Source organism: Mesocricetus auratus, unplaced genomic scaffold, assembly GCF_017639785.1.
Source record: "Mesocricetus auratus isolate SY011 unplaced genomic scaffold, BCM_Maur_2.0 Super-Scaffold_4256, whole genome shotgun sequence".
Taxonomy (NCBI): domain Eukaryota; kingdom Metazoa; phylum Chordata; class Mammalia; order Rodentia; family Cricetidae; genus Mesocricetus; species Mesocricetus auratus.
In genome coordinates this window covers 65,123,389-65,145,549 of record NW_024429182.1, presented here as the reverse complement: position 1 = coordinate 65,145,549, position 22,161 = coordinate 65,123,389, and the positions used below count along the sequence as shown (strand labels likewise).

The window sequence follows — 22,161 nt, the reverse complement described above, 5'->3', positions numbered from 1 at the left end:
AGATCCGACAAGAGCCATTGTGTATAGCCTAATGAATCAATCCATCAATGCCACAAGCCAACAGGGGAGTCTATGGATCCTGGGTGTGTGCCTGAGTGCACTTGCTTTCACATCTAAGCTACTGTGTCAGAGGCAAGGTGCACTCTAACCCCTTCCCTGTACTGGTGGGTTTTGTAGAAAAGCATTTCTAATCTTACTGGAGTCTATGCTTACTCTTGATTGCCTTAACAACTCTTTTCACCATTTTGGAACACATTGCATAGAGAAATATCACTCAATGGGATTTAACCTCAGTAAGCCTCTAGAGATTTCTTTCCATTTGGGACTTCTAGAACAATGTGGTCTTTTGTTAGTTTTTCTGGGTTTTCTCCTTGATGCCTTCTGTTCACCCCTGCTTCCTCTTAACATGCCCATGTGGAACAATCTAGCCAGGGATCCAGGTCCCCTTGATGACCACCCTTAAGTTCAGCTACTCCAAGTCACACCTGGCCTAGACTTTCCCAAAGGGGAATCTATGAACTTCCATAGAGTCCACCACTCCATCGCTCTTGCCTACATCTTTGGTGAATGGCTATACCCACCTCTACCTTCAGTACAAACTAAAGTATTGCCCTTTGCATCCCTGCCTTCTCTCACCTACAGGATCCTTCCAGAAGGCAATACTGGTCTGGTTGAAGGGTTCCACTCCATTGCATCAGTATACTTTACCTGTGCTCCCTGCTCTTGGCAAGCTCACTCCTGGTCCAGTGACCACCAACCACTGGCAAGTTTGGCTAAATCCCTTTAACACCACCAGCAGTAACCTCAAACAGAAGCTCCATGGCTTAGAAAATACAACATTGGAGTACACACGTATGGACACCCAGAGGCTCAAGTAAAACAGGACAGAAACCCTTGAAACAAGGCTACTTCACATCCTGGAAGTGGGTACCTTGAACTTCTTCACAGCCTGAACCATCTCACAGCTTGATTATCCACACTGCTCAGTATTTCCTTAGGCTAACTCCTTGTCCCTCGAACCTGACACAGTGCAGTTATCTCCTTTCAGAAGGACTCTCTGAGACACTCCTATCTGCACATCCAAGGCTGTGTTAGAGTCCATACAGGTTGTCCATAGATGGCACAATGGATCGCCATAAACCATAAGGCTCACAGCAACAATAATTTATTCTCTTATAGCCCCAAGGGCTGGAAACTGAAGTGTCTGTAGGGGAAAGCTGTGTTTCCTTCATGTGACTGCCAGACTCTGGGTGTTGTTGCTGGAATCCCTTCATTTCCTTGATGTACAGCCACATGGCTCAGACCTCTGCCTCGATCTTCCCACAGCCATCTTTCTCATGGGCTTATGTCTCTAAATCTTTTGTCTTTGTAAAGATACTAGGTCTAGGGACTACCCTAATCCAGTGTGAGCTCCCTTTAACACAGCTATATCTTCAAAGACCCTGCTTTCCAATGAGGTGACACTCAAACCATCAAGGGTTAGGCCTGAAACATCTTTTAGGGAGAAACAAGTCAATTTGCGATCCCTGTCCCAGACAAGTGTTATGACACGTGCTTCTGTGCCTGCTAATCTGATTCTTACTAACATCTCATCTATTTTCCTGGAACTTGGTACTGATGATGTCTGGTCAGTTGAAGATATCAAGAATATACCAGATAAGCATAACATTTATACTCTGATATTTGTGAGGGGAAAACCAGAACATACCTTCCCTGTACAGTTCAATCATACCCCACTGATGTTTCAAAGCCGTTTTACTTCATTTCAAAGACCATCTAACAACCTAGACGTGCTTTGCCAAATCAAGGAACATGGCCACAGTTCATATCTGTTGCTACTCTCAGAATGAGTCAGGCTTCCAACCTTCCACCCTAGCCTGACTGATGCAATCATCGGAATGTTTACCTAGCAACCAGGCAGTGTATAGCCATTTCATGGCTGCTTTTGTCACCACTAATTTGGGGTTAACATCTGAGACTCATTTGACAAGTACAACAAGTTTCATGAGAACTGTTTAAAAGCTTCCTGAAAGGGAACAGCTAGACCCAAGGAAAAAAAAAACACCTTTAAGTAGCACCTGGAATCGGAAGATTACTTCCCAACCTGCCCCTTCTTTCTTGTGTTTATTTGCTGTGACAATGTAGGCTACTTACTAAGCAGTGAGTGAGTCTGTATAAAAGCTCCTCAGGGGAAAAAATTCCTCAGGAGGGCTACAGAGAAGTCTCAGAGGTTAAGAGCATGGACCAACGTTGCAGATGACCTGAGCTGGGTTCTTAGCACCCATACCAGGGGGATCACAACCAGTGTTAACTTCAGCTCTGGAACATCTAATTCCCCCTTCTGGATTCTGCAGAGACCTGAACTCACATGTACAAATACTTACACAGATATACATAATTTAAAAAAATAAATAAATCATTTTAAAGTTCCTTAGGAATGAATATACTCAGGTATCATCACAATGCTAAACAATTTAATCTACTTATTGCAGTTTTTATAAGCTGGTCTAGTTCAAGTTCAGCAATGTGGCATTCCATGTACTGTAATAGCTATTATAGTTGGAGTTTATATAATCAAATAAACTATCTTTGATCCTAAGATATGAATAACATTATCTCATGATTTATATGTGACTCAGTTTGAAGTGGCTTCTATAGTTATTCCCCCTTATCTAGCAAGGGAAGTAGTCCACGACACAACTAGAGTCTTAGAATTACAGATGCTATCAGCTATCTGCATACTATGCCTTTCCTGTACTGGGAGACCTATGACTATGTGCAATTTAAAAATCAGACACAATACTAAATTGTCAACAGTAAGCAATGATAAAGTATGAACAATCACAATAATATGCTATAGTAAAACTCTTTCTCTGTGGGGGTTGTATGGGGGTGTGCATGCTGGTGGAGATCAGAAGATAGTCTCCTTTATTGATGCTTAGGTACCATTTATGCTGTTTTTTTTGAGACAGGCACCTTTTGTTGGCCTAGCACTCACCAAGTAGACTAGGCTGACCAGCCAACAATTCCCATGGGTCTGTCTATTTCTGCTTTCTCAGTGTTGTTATTACAAGTATGCACTATCATGCTTGGTGTGCGTGTGTGTGTGTGTGTGTGTGTGCGTGTGTGTGTGTGTGTGTGTATGTGTGTATCTTTTGTATATGTTCATGTGTGTATTGGTATACATACCTATGTATTGTTGCCAGAGGTCAAAAGAAGGTTCTCTATCACTCTCTACTTTATTCTTTCTTTTATTTTCTTTTTTGTTTTGTTTTTATTTTTTGAGACAGGGTTTCTCTGTATAACAGCCCTGACTGTCCTGGAACTCACTCTGTAGACCAGGCTGGCCTTGAACCCACAGAGATCTGCCTGCCTCTGCCTCCCAAGTGCTGGGATTAAGGGTGTGTGCCACCACCTGCCTACCTTATTCTTTTGAGGTAGGGTTTCTAGCTGAACCTGGATCTTTTCATTTGCCAGCTGGACTGACAGTCAGCAAACCTCAGTTATCCTCCTCCCTCCAACCCACTCAGTGCTGGGATTACAGGCATGCACAGGACAATGCCCATCCCACCCCTAACCGCCCCCCACAGTGTGGGGGCTATAGGCACACATGGGACGATGCCCGGCTTGTGACATGCGTGCTAGGATCTGAACTGCAGTCCTCACCCTGCTCAGTAAGAGCTCTATCCACTGAGTCAGCTCTCCAGCCCTACCTCTGGATTCCTTTTTTCAAATGTAGGTTCGGGGGAATCGAAATCAGGTCTTCATGCTTGTGTGGCACCCTCTTCACCCCCTGAACCATCTCCTTAGCACATGTAAAATAACTTCTAAACCATGGTTGCTTACTTTTGTACTTTGTCACTTGATACTCTCAGACTAGGGTTGGTTATAGGAAACAAACCATACTCAGTGGAGCCACAGGTAAAGGGAGACAGTTGTGGTCCACAACACGGAGGTGTGCTGTTTAAGCTGTGACAGAAGTTGGTAACGCACTACAGAAGTTAGTGAACTGAAACTGCTGGGCTGCGATGGCCCTGGCACACATGAATCACTCCTCAAGCATGAGATGCAATGGCCAAGGCCAAAGGGGAGATCTGGCCAGCTGCATAATTCAGAACCTTCAATGAAACGGATCATTTGGGATGGTGACAGCTTTGTGCTCCGGGATGAGGCATCCACAGCATGGTTATTATCTTGATGAGCAGTGCCTTTGTAAGCCGTCAGGCCACGTGAATGTCACTGGCTGAACCTGAGGTATCACCATTGGGTCACAATGGCTGAATTGGATGGAGGGCTGACCTCAAGGCAGATGTTGGCTAGGCACCATCCACATAATTTGTCAATTATGGAGTAAAATAAATGCATTTTTAAAGTCTGTGGATTTTTCAGTCCCAGGGAATATAACTGAGTGAGACCCACAGAGCGTAAGGCACAGTCCCTTGGAAATCTGATGTAGTGGCTCTGCCGCTAAGTGGCAGGAATGTGAGTCTTCTCTGGAGGGACAGCATAAGGTACCTATCCTCAACTGTGAAGGCCATCCAACATGATAGGTATGAGAAATCCCACATTCATGGTGAGGCTTTCTCACATGCACAGCATCCGCCCCTCTCCCCAGCCTTGGTGAAGTACAATACCAGAAGAACACAGACACAGTACTCAGAAGTCCCTGCTCCTGAAGAGTCTGTAGCCTCATGAGGAGGGGGATGTGACATGGAGATCTTTCCCTCTTAAGGGAGACTTTAAAAAGTTGTTGTGAACATAAATAATGTAACATTTCCCATCTCTTTCATTTTCAAGCGTGAGGTTTGGTGGCACTAAGAGCAGTCACATTGCTACACAACAGCCACCACCATACAGCTCCTAGAACTTCACATCTTGCAGAACTGAAGCCATCCTGACACAATATCAACTCTCTGTTGACACTCCTCTCAGCCCCTGGCACCTAGCTTCCTGCCTTTATGAGTCCCCAGCACTGGGAATGGCTTCTAAGTTGAACATAAAAGCATCATTTGCGATTCACATAATATAACATGCTCAGGATTATTCATGTGCTGAGATTCCCTATCCCTTTGAAAGCTGAATAGCATCCTGTTGTACAGATAGACACCAATCTGCTATCTATTTGCCTACTGGCTGGCACTTAGGATGCCTCTGCATTTTGGCTTCTTGAGTAATGCTGAATACAGCGGATGCACAAATATCTGAATCCTGGCTTCTCATTCTCCCTATCCTTTTACTCTGTGGCTCTGTCTTGATCTTATACAATACTGCCATAGGTAGACTGCAGTTTGTTCTTACACGGAGACCAGAGAACAACCCTGAGCACCATTCCTCAGACTTTAGTTTCTGACAGTGTCATTGGCCTGTAACTCACTAGTAAGGTAGCCCAACGGAATCACCTGCCTTTGCTTCCCCAGCATTGGGATTACATCACATACAATTGTACCCAGCTTTTTAATGTTGGTTATTGGGTGGTTGAACTCAGGTCTTGCAATCACCCCGGCCCAGCAGTATCTTCTTGAAAAGTCTCTAGGGGAGAGAGGCAGATGCATAGACCGTATTAGCAGCCACAAGAAAGCGACCATTTTTAGAAAGTTATCCTTTTCTCCTAGGTTACTGCCTTCACCGAGTGAGAGGGAAATGGGAATTGGGATCATGGTTAAGACCCTGATCGGCGGTGTCAGATGGCTGCAACTGAACATAGGCAATCAGTGTTGTGTGGTCCACACTCCTTCAAAATGGGTTTGGAGATGAAAGGGAAGGGGAGACATCTCTTTTCATGAGTAGTCTACAGAGTTAGTGGGCATCCCCACGCAGAGAAACCAGGGCCCAGGTGTGGGTACTAATCCTGTCATTCCTCTGGAACCTATGTGAAGAACCGTGACTCCTGTGGTAGGAAGACTTGACGGAAGAAAATGGAAGAAGAGACCCTTGTCTTTGTTCCTCTGGCTCCATGGTCATCTGGGAAGAGTCCAGGCAGGCAGCAAGGACACTAGGTTCCAGACACTACTCAGCTGTAGCCTAAGCAGGTCAGCATCTCTCAAGGGCTTAATTCCCCCTCTCTGTTTGGACTGCAGAGCAATGAATGCCCTGTTCTCCCATGAAGTCCTGTCCTACCACAGCAGGGACATGAAGTGTTGAGGACATATGAGCCAAGGTATATGGAAGAGTGTGGCAGTCTCCACTTGAACTTTGTCCTTTCATTAATAAGAAACTGGCCTAATTTGCATTGGGCTTCTAATACCATGTTTTCTTCTTTATCAAGCTTGCTGAACACAAATTATTATTATACCATATTGAAGTCATTCAGTCATTTGATTTCACAGTAAACCATTATCCAGGTGGGTATTTCCAAAAAGCTGGGGACAATGGTGAACAAGTAGAGGTAGCCTCCTCCCCAGCTTCAGCCTGAGTGACATCCCAGCCTGTAATAGGATCCCAGTTGCCCAGATCATTAGGCATAGACAGCTTTCTAGAGGATAAGCAAGGGTGATTAGATTCTAGTTCAAGGCTAGAGGATGACCAAACACAGGGACAGAAAAAGGGATAGCTTTGAAACCTCTTAGAAAGAGGAGCAGAGGTGGCCTAAGCCCAGTTGCCAGTATGTACTCCAGGGACATCAGAGGAACCTGCCAATTCTGGTTCATTAGAGAAACAAGATGCAAAAATATTCTCATAAGATGTCAGGGTGGGGCAATGTGACACTTGGGTATGGGACTAGTGGCATCTTGTTGTCAGTCTGTTTGGCTGAATTGGCCAGAGCAGCAAGCCTGGTTCCCGGAGCCCACCGAGATGATTACAGGCTCCGCCAAGAGCTGGACAAATGAGGCTAGCGCAGCGTCTGAAAGCCCCACGTGGTAAATCTCTCATTAGAAGAGCCATTAGCTGCACACAGCACATCAAGTGGCTGAGGTAGGGAGTGGGGACAGCACCATCGCTAGGCTGGATCTGAGAGCTCAACACCAGAGGAGAAGCCCAGACTTGGAGAGTCCTGCCCACACTCCTGCCATTAGCTGGATCCCTGCTTAGAAGGCGAAGGAGCCTCTACAGGACTCTCTAACAGCTTATCAGTCATGCTGAAAAATTAGGATGAGGCTGCTCTCACCTGGGGGGCTTTCCCCTTGAGTTCTTTGTCTCAGCTGAATGCAGCCACAAGCTATCAGCATTGCCTGCCTTCTCTACTCTCCCCTCATGCTTAGGGTAAACCTCATGCTAGGTCAAGAATCAGAGAAACTGTCACTCGAGATGAGAGGCACAGGCACATAAACCTTCCAGAGATGCCCTCATAGCCACTCATACCCTCAAGGCAAAGAAAGAAAATGGTGGCCCTGAGATGGGTAGGGTTTCCCCCGAAAGCCTCAGGCAGGAAGAAGCAGAGTCAGTCTCACTCAGTAAAGTCTGATGTCATCACTCAGTCACATCTGATGACATCACTCAGTCAAGCCCAAGTGCCTGTTAGCTTTAAGGGTCAACTTGACACAACCCAGAATCACCTTAACCCAGAAGTCTTAATGAGAAATTATCTAGATCAAGTTGGCCCGTGGGCACATCTGTGGAGGAAGGTCTTGGTCTTGAGTGCTAGTTGTTGTAGACTAGCCCAGTGTGGGTGGCATCATTCTCTAGGCAGGGGGTCCTGAACACTAAAGGACAATAGAAAGCTAGATGGAAACAGCTGCAAGTAGACAGCCTGGTGGCTTCATTCTCAATGCTCCTGACTGAAGATATGGCATGACAAGCTGCTGCTTTGAGTTCCTACCCTGACTTTTGCGAAGTGATTGACTGTAACCTGGTATTAAGCCAAACAAATACTTCCCTCCCCTAAGTTGCTTATGCTCAGGGTATCACAGCAATGAAAATGAAACTGGAGCAGAAGGCCTGGATCTTCATCATCCTGATTTTCTCTAACCAGGCCTCTTCCTGCTGAGCTGAGCTATGCTTTCTCCTTCCCTCTCCAGATGATTAACTGTGTGTTCAAAACAACAGTTTTACTGAGTATAACTTGTGCTCCATGAAGCTTCCATCTTGAACAGGCAGGAACAGTTCAGTGACTCCATCACCTCCCAAAGAAGCCCCAGATACATTAGCAGTTACTCCCTGTGACCCATCACCCCAGTTCCTGTTACACACTAATCTCTACTTTTGCTTTCTGGTTAGCCTATCATAAATGCTCCATTTAATGGGATGATGGGATATGTGGCTCTCTTGTTTGGCTTCTGTCACTTGGCATCATCTGCACAGTTGCCTCATGTTGTACCACACACTGGGACTTTTTTCACTTTCATAGCTGAGTAATACTCTGTTAAATGGAGACTGCATGTGAGCTCATATCCATTCATCAGCTGATGGGCATTTAGGCTGACCTAGTCTATCATGAACATTTGCATACAGGTTTTCTTGTGGCTGTGTGCCCACGTACACTGAAATGCCAAGGTATATTGTAACTCCATTTTTATATTTTGAAGAACTGCCAAACCAATTATTTCCCAAAGTGACTAGATAATATGTCATGAGTGACAGATTAGGAATGTTCTGTTTTTGTTTCTGCTGTTGTTTTTCCATCCTTGCCAACACTTGCTATTGTCATATTTTTCCTTATAGCTACCCAAATGCATGTGAACTGATATTCCACTGTGCTTGCATTTCTCTGATAGTTAACAACATTGAGCATCTTTTCATGCCTTAGTGGCTTCCCCACCATGTATTCTTGGGAAGAGAAATGACAGCAGTGGTTCCCAGACCTGGGCCAGTCAAAGATGGGGCTGGTATCGTAAGTGATGTTGAGGAAATAAATACCACAAATGTGGGCTTGCATCCTGCATGGCTTCTGAAGTTTTCTACCTCAACAAGTCACCTTACTTCACTGTGCCTCAGTTTCCCTATCTACAGTGTGCTTTCTATTTTACTGGATTATTATGAGTACTGAGAGAGAGGAGGAGAGAAGTCCCTCAGAACACTACCTGCTTGTAAAAGCATCAGATGAATTTCATTTCTTTACGTTCACAGTAATCATTCCTGCAGCTTCCACCATGATGGGCACTGGCCTGGGTACTGAGGTCACAGTGATGGGCACAGCAGACAGACAATCTCTTCCCTCCTGGAGCTTATGTGCAGTCTAACATTCTCAAAAGAGTTAATGAGGCTAGTTATTATTATAATTCAACATTTTTACTCTTGATTGCAAAGTAAGTACCAGTTCATCAGAAAGCAGAAGGACAAGACAAAGGGAGTTTCACTAATGAACTTGAACTTTAGTGAGAGACCAAGAATTAGCTTGAGTAATTGCAGTTCTGACAGTTTCAGGTGTGGCCTTTCCATCCTCTCTGAGACTGAAAGGACAGAGGCCCTAGAAGGCACTGGCTGGAAATCCCCTAAGGGGTGAAAAGTGCATACATCACATACTCACAGGGTCGGGGCCGGGGTTAGCACCTCTAGATATCTATACAAAGGAGTCCTGAGACACCAAGCAAGGAGTGATTTAAAGGAATAAAATCACGGGTTCAAAATCAAATAAAGACAGTGCATGGGAGCAAGGGCAAGGAAAGCAATGCAAGCTGCTTGGGATGTAGAGGATGGTAGGGTGGGGCCTTAGGACATGCAGAGCAGGGCTAGGTGAAGCTACAAAAGGAAGAAGAAAAGCTGGTAACCCAAAGAATGCCTCTAGGACAGGTAGCAAATGAGATCCCAAGGTCGGATTGCTTTGTTCAAAGGTTGGCAAAGTCTTGATGGAAACACGTGCCATGGACCAACACTCACTGCCAGTTCCATTTAAGGCCACTTCTAAGAACTTAATGAGCCTCAGGACCTTCTCCAGTTTCCCTGCCATGCCCAACAATTCTGATATAACCAGGTGCTTCGATGCTAGGTCCTTCTAGAACATTCCATTGGGAGAGCCTTCCAATGTGAGCTGCAGCTGATTTCCAGGGTTCCTGTGGGATTCTCTGCAGTCTAATGACTGCAATCTTCATATGTGTGGAAGGGTGGGAGTGTGACATAGGGCATGTCACACCTGGCTAGTCAAGGAACCAATAAGCCTACATCTGTAGAAAGATGGATGAGAAACAGCCAAGGATTTGCCCTATCAAATGGTAAATCCCATAAAAGTGAGGGGAAAGGCAGTATATTACTAGAGAAAGAACAAAACTGAACTGGCAGAACAGAACAAAAAAAAACCCCACAAAAGACATGAGACATACGGGAATGTAGAAAAAAATGACCAGGCACAGCATTTTAGTGGATATTAACAACAAAAACAAAATGAATGGCAGTAAATAATGTCATAACAATCCATTATTGCTTTGAAAGTCAAAATAGCATCCCTATTGCCTACCAAACCTACCAATAACTTACAAATAAACTAAAATATGTGGAAGTAAACTTTTTTTTCAAAGCTAGGAATGGTGGCAGATGCCTGACACCTCAATACTAGGGATGTAGAGTAGGAAGATAGAAGGTTCAAGGTCATTCTTGACTGTGTTGCAAAAGTTTTAGGCCATCCTTACCTACGTAAAGCCTAGTTCAAATTTTTAAAAAACATATTTTAAAAATATAGAATAATTAAAACTTTGCCACCCTGGAGAGAAAAGGATGTCTTTAGAACATTCTCAAAGAAAATGCTATTAAATAAAAGTTGAATAAGTTCAACTATTTTGAATAGTTTCTCATCCCTAAGCAATCCCATGTAGAGATAGTCTAAGTCATAGATTAGAAAAGCAATTGAAACTCATGTAACATATGAAAGTTTAGAATCAAGATTAATTTTTAAACCTCCTGGAAATTAATCCAGGGAAGATCAAGGGGAAATGTGATGAAATAAAAATAGGCCTTTCTCAAGGAAACATGGTCATTAAGAAACTCAAAAGTTAGGCAGCATCTGTAGGCTCTGTAGCGATGTCTCCCTTCTCATCCCCCTCCAGTGGCTCTTGGTGTGTTTTAAAGCATATTTTCTGATAGAGTTCTGTTGATTTCTTTTGAAGAACTAGTCTCTTGTCATTTTTTAAATATGTCATTGATTTCTGTCATTATTTTGATTTGCTTTTGTTACCCATGCCCACACTTGTATCTCAAGTTTATTCATTTTCACTGTTTGGTAGCTAAATATCTCATAATCTATTTATAAATTCTCTTGTCAAAAACATTTTGGTTTCTGTTTTTTGTAATCATTATCATTTTCAGTTGTTACCACTGGGGGTGTGAGATGCTATTGCCTGAGGTCAAGGATGCCCCTGTCTTATGATATGCAAGGCAGACAGCTATCACACGGGATTAGTTGACCCAGAATGTCATAGTTCTCAAGGTATGAACCCTGACACAGACACAAAAATCTTATGAGATTTGCAAAGATAATTTAAGAATACTTGCATGGTACTGATTTTCCTGACCAAGTGTACTTCCTTACAGGCATAGAGTTCACTGGCAAAAGGGTCACCTGAACCCTTGTTTTCTCTCACACTTCACAGATATTAATCTGGGATGAATCACAGACCAACATCTGTTATAATACAACATGGCAGAACTTCTTTGTGAATTAGGAGTCAGTGAGACTGTCTTATACAAGGCTCAGAAAACAACAGCCATAAAATGGGGGGGGTAAATTGAAGTTCAGTAAAGCTACATCTTCTGTTCACAAGGAGAAATAAGAAAAATGAAAAGGCTGCCACAGACAGGGATGAAATGTTGCAGTCTACAAAGGAAGGATATCTAGTTGACAAGGTCATTCAAAGTGTTAACAAAAACACAAAGAGCCCAAGGTAAAATGGAGTTACCAAACCTCTGCTTGTTTTCACTGGGTTGGCAGCAAGTTCCCTTTCTCTGGCTGTTGATAGGCAGCTAGAAGTGACATACAAACTTGGTTCACCCAACCCAGGGCATCAAACTACTGGGTCCTCTACAACTTAATTATGGAGGAAGAATGGGCTGCCAGTACTTCCCAAATGTGCTTGCAGGATTCTGGACTATGCCTGGCTCCTTCCATTTCTTTTTAGTCCAGCCTCCTATTCCCTACCTTGACCCATGGATTAATTTCCATATCCACATGATTAATTACTTTATGGTGACTTTTGTCTTAGTCTTTTTGTCAACTTGACACAAGCTAGAATCATCTGAGTAGTGGGAATCTCAATTGAGAAGATGCCCCCATCTTATTGGCCTGTAAGCAAGCAGGTGATGCATTTTCTTGGTTGGCAATTGATGCAGAAAGACCTAGTCCACTGTGAGGAGTGCCATCCCTGGGCAGGTTGTCATGGAACATATAAGAAAGCAAACCGAGCAAGATATGGAATAGAGACATTAAGCAGGATCCCTCCATGATCTCTGCTTCAGTTCCTGCCTCCCAGTTCCTGCCTTCAGTATTTTCTTGGTGTCCCTTGATAATGGGCTATATAATCTGTAAGTCAAATAAATCATTTCCTACCCATATAGCACTGAAATAGAAGCCAAACTAAGACAACCTTCAATGCTCAGTCTTTGCATTTTCACTGTAAACATGATTTTCCCCAAGGGCATAGAGGCTAGGATCTGAGGCTGCCCCCAGTGGTAGCAATTCCAATTGCATCTTTATCCCAGTCACTGCTCTTGGCTCTAGAAACCTCTCAGAAAGCAACCTTATCCCCCCTCTCTAGGATTTAGCATGGGTACTCTCCTGGGCCTGCTCAAAGAAGAGTCTCCCCAGTTCAACTTTCAGTAAGTGAAGTCTGGACTCTGCTTCCTGTGAGTGAGCAGGAATCAAGCGCTTCTGTCATGTTAACCTCACTAACTCCCAACTGTGGAAGCCTGGGGTTCACACTTAGCTTCATAGATAATGTACTTAATCTCCTCCTAGACAGAATACACACTTTAGCCCTGAACACTGAAGGCCAACTTCTCTAAGTCCATAGACGGAAGTCATTTCAGAGAAATGCAACCTACCATTTAAGGATCGGTTCAGACTCTTCCTTTAACCCCAACATCAAATATTTCAGTCATTCTATGTTTCTGTTCCCATGTCACACTGCAGTGGCTACATAGTTGTCTTTCTGACTGCACTGCAGCCCGCCTTCGGCAGGAGTCCCAGGCTTGTGGAAGTAAGGCTACCAGGAATGAGCTCAGCATAGAAAGGCCTGCCACTAGCTATGACGTTAGCTGCCTGACCCTGTCAGTGACTCTTCTTCTGCAAATGAGAAAATGACTCCCATTCCCTTTCTGGAGTTGATTACTGCCTGGAAAGTTCTTAGTACAAGTGCCTGCCACATAGCAGAAGCTAAGAAGCAGCAGCTGCCAACAGGGATAAGAGCTAATTAAATGTTTGCTGAGCTGGGCTGAATGACAAGCTCTGGGTCTCCAGTGAGGGACTCAATCCAGAGTGTTCAGATGGCATCTTCCCTATGAGACCCAGACCCTGTAGGCACTGGAACAGGCTTGAAGCAGAAGCTGCATAAAGGAGATGGAGAAGGCATGCAGGAACCCACTGTCAGAGGCTCAAACCTGCTGTTTCTCCTTCCTATACCATCCTGTGCAACAGCTAGTGCTTGCCAGCTTGAGGCTAACGGGGGCCTTTTGCTTTGTTTTGTCTTGTTTTCCTGGGGAGATGTGAACACAGATAGTGCACCAATGACATCCAAAGCAGAAATTCTCAAGCTGTGGGTCACAACCCCTATGGGGGTTAAATGCCCCTTTCACAGGGATTGCCTATGAACATCCTCATAGATATTTACATTATAAGTCATAACAGTAGCAGAATCCAGTTATGAAGTAGCAATAAAAATAATCTTATAGTTGGGGGCCACTACAACATGAGGAATTATATTAAAGGGTCACAGCATTAGGAAAGTTGAGAACAACTGAGCTAAAGAAACCATGCACTCAAGTCTAGCTAGTTTATTGGGTAAGGATAGGGAATGGGTGAGGGTTCACTTATAGAAGTGTGGATGGCCCAAAAGCAACCCCTGCTTCAGAAATTGCATCCTAACATATGTGATATAGTTATTAATTACTTTTCTGTTGCTGTGATAAAACACAATGACCAAGGCAACTTATGGAAGAAAGAGTTTATTTGGGCTTATGGTTCCAGAAGTTTAAAATCCATGGTGGTAGGAGTGAAAATGTGGTTGGTGCATATAGCACATATATGGAAAAGCCACAAACTCTAAAAGAAATTTTTTTCTCTTGGATTTTCTAGTTGGAAGTTAACTTGGAGAAATCATAGCCATTTCTTAACTAGGGAACAGTGGCACATTTTCATCAGTCTTATCCAGCAGGCCTTTACCTCCTGAACCTTCTAATTAGGGAACACAGGCTGAGTATCAGTGAATCATAAAGCCCTTATAAACCAGGGCTGTCCTGGAACACCTGTTACAAGAGGCACTAGTGCTCAGGTCATTGAAAGCAGCTGCTTTTATCCAGAAACAAGCTGAAACAGGCACTGTGGGTCCATGAGGAAGTAACGGTGGAGCAGAACCTTGGCTTGTGCCCCTTGGCTTGTACCCATGGTTTGCTCCAGCTCTGTGCGGGACCATGGGGTTGCAGGAGCACCACAGCCAATAACAGTGCCTAAGCTGTGCATGCTACCCATTTCCCAGAGGGCTGTGCAGGGGGCCCTTCTCATTCTGGAAACAGTCTCTTCTATTCTTGGATGCAAACATCCTTTCTCCAGATGTGGACGCCGGTGGATCTGGAAGGAGTTTTCCTCATACCTACACAGCACAGAAGAGTACCCCATTGGCTAGCCACACTCAGTCTCAGCCCTGACCTTGGTGCCTCTAAGAACTCAGGGAAGCATCATGGTGCTCTGCTTCCCTGAGTGTGTGAGGCACTGGCCTGCACTATCATCTCATTAGCCCTTACTTCTGTGGGACCCCATTTTAAAGAAAAGGAGCCGTGGGTGGTGGCAGACAAATTACAGTCCTTAGAGCTCAGGCCAGAAGGAGCAGGAGTTCAAGGTTATACTTGGCTAGATCACAGCCATAGAAGTCAGTGTGCACTATGTGAAACTATCTCAAAACAAACAAACTAAAAGCACATTAACCAAAAAAGATCAGCTAATGGCACAAACCTTCAATCCCAGCACTGGAAGGTAGAGGCTGGGTGAAGACAGCCTGGTCTATGTATTGAGTTCCAATTGAGCTCATGCCACATCCTGTAATCCTGACTTGAAAAGAAAGTAAAACAAAGTGTGAATTAAACTCAATTAAATGTAAAAAAGGAAGCTGAGACTCAGAGCAGCTGGAGAAGAGGGATTCAAGCCAGACCTAATGTCTCCAAATGCTTGCACAGCCCCCCTCCCCCAGCTATGCTGGCTTTACAAAAACAAGGGACCTCCATCCTGTCCTCTCAGCCTAAGACCCAACACTGCAGACCAGGGAGTGAAACTGCAGCTGTGTGTTCACCAACCAGAGTGCTCCTGAGTCACTCACAACCCTGTCTGACTCTGACTTAAAAGAAAAAGCCCCCCACTCAAAGGTCCCCTGAAAATCACACAGCGAGAGGCCCAGTCAGGCTTGGAGACTCAGGGGTCATTGCTCACAAGAGCTTTGTGTCTCTCCCAAAACATAAGGCCACCGAGGACTGGATTAGGCAATTCTACCATTCCCATGGCCTTGCCTAGAACCACAGGCACACCTGAGATTAAGCAAACACGGGAAAGTGAAGATCCAGAGGCCTGAGAGTGAGGTCAGCACTTATCTGAATCCCAACTCAGATAGCAGGTAATTGCTTTTTTATCACTTGTGCATGGAATCTGAAAGTGAAGGAGGAGGGTGGCTTGATATCACACATCCTCGGTGAAGCACACAGATAGATCCTCGAGGGCCACTTCTTCTGAGGACCCCAAGTCTCCCAGATGACCTAACACGATTTAATGAGAAAAACAGCCTAGGTCTGACAAAGAAGTGTCAGCCTGTCTGATCCTACAGGAGGGCTCCCTATAGCTGAAAGCACATGTGGAAAAGAAGTTGTAAACTGTCATCAGTGGTCCCAAGGAAGCCTTTACCTAAAGAGAGATGTTTGGATGGGGGGGCACTTCCCAGGGAAGGTGAATGCTGTTGCTTAGCAACCTGGAAATCTCAGCCTCAACTCATGGGTTACCTGGCCCACAAAAGCAGAACATCTCCCACAGATGGAGCAACCAGAGTGACACCCTTAGGTGTCAGCCCTATGGGGCACAAGGACCCCAGATGCCTCTGATCCCAACTTCACAGGTCATTCTCCTGCAAGATTCTTGCAGGCTCCCATTGCGTTCAGGTTTCCCTACAGCTTGGCTCAACACATGCATGCTCCTTCCTGTGTATGTTTTTTTCCCCCATCACAGACTGCACTCTTTCATACGGACTTGACTCCCCAGGCTGTAGCGTCTTATTTAAAAAAATGACATTGAAAGCCGGGCGGTGGTGGCACACGCCTTAAATCCCAGCACTCGGGAGGCAGAGGCAGGTGGATCTCTGTGAGTTCAAGGCCGGGCTGGACCGACAGCCTCCAAAACAATACAGAGACACCCTGTCTTGTAAAAAAAAAAATGACATTGATCATGTTTATTGAATGTTGTCGTGGGTCGAACTGTGTTCCCTGAAAACCCTTGTGTTCAAACACCAGTCCCAGCACCTCAGATTGTATCCCTGTGTGGGCATGGGGCCCTAAAGACAAAATCAAGTTAAAATGAGGTCTTGGGCCAGGGTGGTTCCTAATCCAATATGACTGCTGTGTAAGTGGAAAACTGGAGACAGAAACATATACAAGGGAAATGTCAAGTGGAGATGCAGGAAGAAGAGGTCAGAGATGCAGTTCGGTCCCTGGGGTGGTTGCCTAGCACGAAGCCCTTAGTTTCATCTCCAGCACTGCATAATCCAGGAATGGTGGGGCACAACCACAATCCCAGCGCTCAGAAAACAGAGGTAGGATGATCAGAAAATTTTGGCTTATTAAAAAGTCATTCATGCCTATCTAATGAGCTTGAGGCTAGCCTGGGCTACATAAGACTGCCTCAAAAGCAAAGTGATATGAGTAGAGATGAGATGTTTCTACAAGACAAGAGACCCCCAAAGATCACTTAGAAGCCACCAGAAGCCTGAAAGAGGCCTGAGGCAGAGTCCTAGATAGATGTTGGAAGGAATCAACCAACCTTGCCATCACCTTGATCCTGGCTATCTGGAAAGTTACAGGCATGAGTTTGTCTCTGTCTGTCTCAGCCCCCTCGCTGTTGTAGCATTTTGTCATGGCATTTCCGAGAAGTGTGCACTTGGCACCTGTGGTCATATGTCCTCGTCAACTTTTCTCATTTAACCATTTGACATTTCAGGAAGCTGTGGCTCAAAGAAGCAAATAAATGGCTGCAGCTCCTCCAGCCCCCAAGTGAAGGGGTGGAGATTTAAACAAAAGGAGCTACATCTGGAAGTCCCTTGCCTTTGGCCTCTTCTTATTCTAGACCTGAAGGGGTTTCCCCAAAAGTAACTGAAAGCAGAGCCATCTGCTAACTAGGCAGGGAAACCCCAAAGCCAAAACATTATGAAATATTTAATGCGATGGTGGGAGGCACCTTGCCAGCTGAGCTGCCGCCAGGAACTGGTCCTTGCTGATGGCAAGAGTCTCTTGCTACAGAAAGCTGAGCCTGGAGCTAAATTAGCTCTGAAGCTGATTAAACCTCCAGGGCTCTAGGGAGTATGAGGCTGGGGGAGGCCTCTGCAGTCTGGACACTGAACAGAACAGCTCTTGTCGACCTTTGCACCATGATGGCTTGTGGGGGGCACTTGGAAATGCTTTTCACATCAGAATGCTCAGAAATTCTATTGTAGTTAGGACTAGTGTATTTAGCAGGGAAAACAGGCCTGCCATCATGAATGGAGTAACACATCCCTGTTGGGGTCTTGTTCTGTAGCAGAGAGGCTGAAATAGCTCTGTGTGTGTGTGTGTGTGTGTGTGTGTGTGTGTGTGTGTGTGTGTGTGTGTCTGGGTGTGTGAATGTGTGTCTCTATATGTGTCTGGGTGTGAGTGTGTGTCTCTGTGTCTCTGTGTGTATGTGTATCTGGGTTTCCATGTGTCTGTGTGTCTGCATGTGTGTGTATGCTTGTGTGTGTGTCTATGTGTGTGTCTGTATATGTTTCTGTGTGTCTGTGTGTATGTTTGTGTGTGAGTCTATGTGAGTATATGTGTATGTGTTCGTGTGTATCTGTGTGTATGTGTGTGTCTGTATATGTGTGTGTGTGCCTCTGTGTGTCTGTGCATCTGTGTGTGTCTGTGTGAACCAGGTAAGGATTCTTAATTGCTCCTGAGAGCCTCTTCAGTCAGACTTTATGACAGGACAAAGGTTCACTCAAAGCAGTCGCCTCCAGATACTGCTCTTATTTAAAATTCAAGGTGATGTGAACAAATGCATTTATTTTGCATTTTCTCCTCTTCTATTCATACAGGCTAAAGAGTGTAGAAGTAAATCTATCCCACAACTATAATACCAACAAAATGGCCAAATATTAAAATCTGGGAAAAATTTGACAATAAAGCAAAACAAATATGGTTTTGGTAATTTCTATGAAACAGGCAAAATTTATAAAAGCAGTATATTCTGAAATTCTGTGGATGAATCTCCAGCAGGTACTTATTAAATGTGTTCTATGAATTTTGGACTAGGGGAGGGGACTCATTACAAACAATGAGACTCAATGGGGTGAGTTATGAAAAGCCAAACAAGACACTAGAAGCTGGGAAGCAAGACCACAGGACCTGTGAGCCCAATGAGACTAGAGAATGAAAGGTGGGCTGGAGAGATGCTCAGCAGCTGAGGGACCTTGCAGCTCTTTCACAGGACCCAAGTTCAGTTCCCAACTCGGGCAGCTCTCACGTGTCTATAACTCCAAATCCAGAAGATCTGATGCTGTGTTCTAGCCTCAACAGGCCCTACATATCCTGGGAATATATACACATATGCATAAATTAAAAGATAAATTAATTAATTAAAAAGAGTGGAAGCCACTGAGCCAGAGTCAAAGCAATCTACAAAGGACAGTTAACTGTGAAGAAAAACAGTATTCAAAAGGAAAACACCAGGAGAAAACAAAACAACATTAGCACCAAAATGTCAGCATATCTGGAGACACATCTAAAATGAAACGTACACCACCTGTATTTAAAGTGCAGTAAAATGGTAAAATTCATACCAGAGAAAATGAAAGAAAAACTAAACATGGGAGGAATGACATGTTCCCAGATGCAAAGGGGACTGCCGCAAGTCCATTCTGCCCAGATTAATTTATGTGATTCTATATTTAGCTCATAAATTAACAATCTAGTTTGTGAATGTATATGGGAAAGAGAACACACTGGAAGAGTCAGGATTACTTTAAAGATGTTCAGAGAGTGGGTGATGGCTACACCACATACCAAAGCTTACTTCAGAGTGGTATTAAGTAAAATGGTGTGGTCTCAGCCTAGGAAGAGGTGGACAGATCAGGGAAACTAACCAGAAAGCAGGTTTTTAAAATATTTTTTATTTTAAAACAATCTTTTCTCATTTTATATACTAATCTCAGTTCCTACTTTCTCCCCTCCTCCTGCTTTCCCCACCTTCTCCCCACCCCACCCCTCATCCACTCTTCACAGAGGGTAAGGATTTCCATGGGGAGTCAATGAAGTCTAGAGCATCACTTTGAGGCAGGACTGATGTAATTTAAAAAAAAGCAGCAGGGGTGGGAGTGGAAGATGCCATTCAGCAGAGTTCAAGCAGAGAGGTTTTTTATTAGGTGGAAAGGATTGTGAAAGGGGGGAAAGGGAAAGAGGGAGACAGTAGTAATAGGAGAGAGGAAAGAGAGAGAGACAGAGAGAAGGAGAAAAAGAAAGAGAGAGAGAAAGATAGGAGGCAGACAGGGCCCCTTTATAAGGGAACATAGTGAATGTGCACAGGAGGTGCTCTTAGTGGCTGTACTGAGGGCATATCCTGTCAGAACCCCAAGGGCAGTCCAGTACAAAAGTGTAAATATTAACAAGGACCAAGCCCCCCCCCCCCAAATCTAGGCTGAGCAAAGTATCCCTCCAAGGAGAACACCTAAATAATACTGGATGATAATGGAGCTACAAGAGGCTATAAAAGATTAATAATTAGACAAGGAAGTAATGAGTCATTTTTATATAACAAATGATATTACATGTGAAATTATAAACTGAGAAAGAGGCTGGAATAAAATGCTAAAATCTGAAGCATAAAAGTAACTCTCACGAGTCTATTAGAATAAACACCTTAGAACAATGAGTAATGACCTGCAATAAGATACTGGATGCTGAGAAGATGCCCAGAGCTGCTTAACAACGAGAGGTCCACAAAACAGTTGAGGAATGTGACAGAGTGAAGCTTCCGTATCAGAGGACATCAAGAGAGAAAAGGACAACCCACAGGTTGGGGGCACCACAAGTCCTATATCTGATAGGGCTTCATATCCAGAATTGTAAAGATCTCTCCCAACTCAACAATAATATGGATTAGAAGCCAACTTAGATACAGGGGGGGGGATTCAGTAGACATTCACTAACAGATCTACAACATAAATAAAAACCACTGTGTGTGGTGGCATACTCTGAGTACTGGGAGATGCAGGCAGAGGGATCACCACCATGAGTTCATGGGCCAGCCTGGGATACTAGAGCATTAAAACAAACAAACACAATGAGACACCACTTTACTCCTGTTGGGTTGTTTACTAAGACAGAATGTAGAGAGTGTTGGTAGGATGTGGGGAAATGTTAACCCTGTGTACTCCAGATGGAATGTGAGGTGGTACAAAAGCTGTAGCAGTCTGGCAGCTCCCTAAAGAGTTAAACACAGGACTGCCAGGTCCTTAGCAACACCCACAAAAGCATCTTAGCAGCACTGTGCACAACAGTTTAAAACTGGAACCAAACCTCAGTCTGTGAGCAATGATGGTAAACAGACTGCTGTGGCTACATGCAAAGGAATACTATTTAATCACGAGAAGGAATGAAGTAGTGCATGCTACACTGTGGACAAACCTAAAAAACAGGATGCTAGAGAATGCTGCCAAACTTGGTGGGTCAGATGACAGCCTCCCCCTTATATGGGACACCCAGAATAGGTGAATACCTGGAGAAGAGTGGGTTCAACATTTTCAAGGCCTGATAGGGAATAACTGTGCAGAATGCAAGGCTTTCTTCGGAGGTAATGAGAAATTTCTGAATCTAGACAGAAATAGCAGATGCACAACACTGTACAACATACTGCTTAAGATGATGCTGTGTGAACCTTACCTCATTGTACATAGTAATGACAAGATGTTGTCTTTACTTTAATTAGCAAACACAGAGCCTCACCCCTTCCATGACCACAATATGCTAAATACACAAGTTTACACACACAAGCAGAAGTACATATAGCAAACACATACTACACACAAGTGTGCATACACTCAGTGTGCATACTCATACAACTCACATGCACACACAGAACAAGTATGTATATAAAGTCAAATGCCCCCCAAGCACAGTATACACAATTACACCGCATATGTGTGCCTTCACCATGTAAGCACAAATATGTGCATACACCCACTACACACACACACACACACACAACTATGGAATCCCAGATTGAGATGTGGGCTGTTGGCTCAGATGTGAACAGCAGAGCATTGTAGGGAAGGAAATTGCACAACAATTATTGAAATCTGCAATGAATTCTCCTAGGGGCAGGAGAGATGGCTCAGCAGTTAATACTTGCTGCTCTTACAGACACCTAGGTATGATTCCCAGCTCTCACATGGCAGCTCCCAAATTACTCCAGTTCCAAGGGATCTGATCCCCTCTCTGACCTCCATAGGCGTTAAGCACCCATGTGGTACACATATTCACAAGTAGACAAAACACACAGAAAGAAAATTAAATCTTCAAAATGCACGTTCCTTGTGACCATCAGTTTCACTTACAAGACATAATTCCACACAAGACTTAAGGTCCTTAGCTATATATATGTCCACAAATTTTTTAAAAAATCTAGCAGTGTGTTGCTGGTTATGTTGAGAGCCCCAGAGAAGAAACTAAATAACCAATTGGTCTCTAATTGCCCTTGAACACTTTTTACACCACCCATAAATTCCACAGAACATGATTTGTGCCAACAACTGCACGAGCAATAAAAAATGTACACATATGTTAATTTACACTGTGATGTATAGTGCGTGGCTGCACAAAGCAGATAAA

The 22,161-nt window shown here is 44.2% G+C and overlaps 1 protein-coding gene across 5 annotated transcripts in view; it reads right to left on the bottom strand.

Moving 5' to 3' along the window:
- CUNH10orf90 (chromosome unknown C10orf90 homolog) overlaps positions 1–22,161 on the bottom strand; it is a 205,444-nt gene that overhangs the window by 79,857 nt on the left and 103,426 nt on the right. Inside the window, exon 1 of one of the 5 annotated variants that reach the window (XM_040752609.1) lies at positions 1,709–1,839. The exons of the other annotated variants lie outside the window; for them this stretch is intronic. Within the exon in view, the coding sequence (XP_040608543.1) occupies positions 1,709–1,730 (22 nt within the window). The 5' untranslated portion in view covers positions 1,731–1,839. Of the gene's footprint in view, positions 1–1,708; positions 1,840–22,161 lie in introns of those variants that run through there. 5 annotated transcript variants of the gene reach the window in all.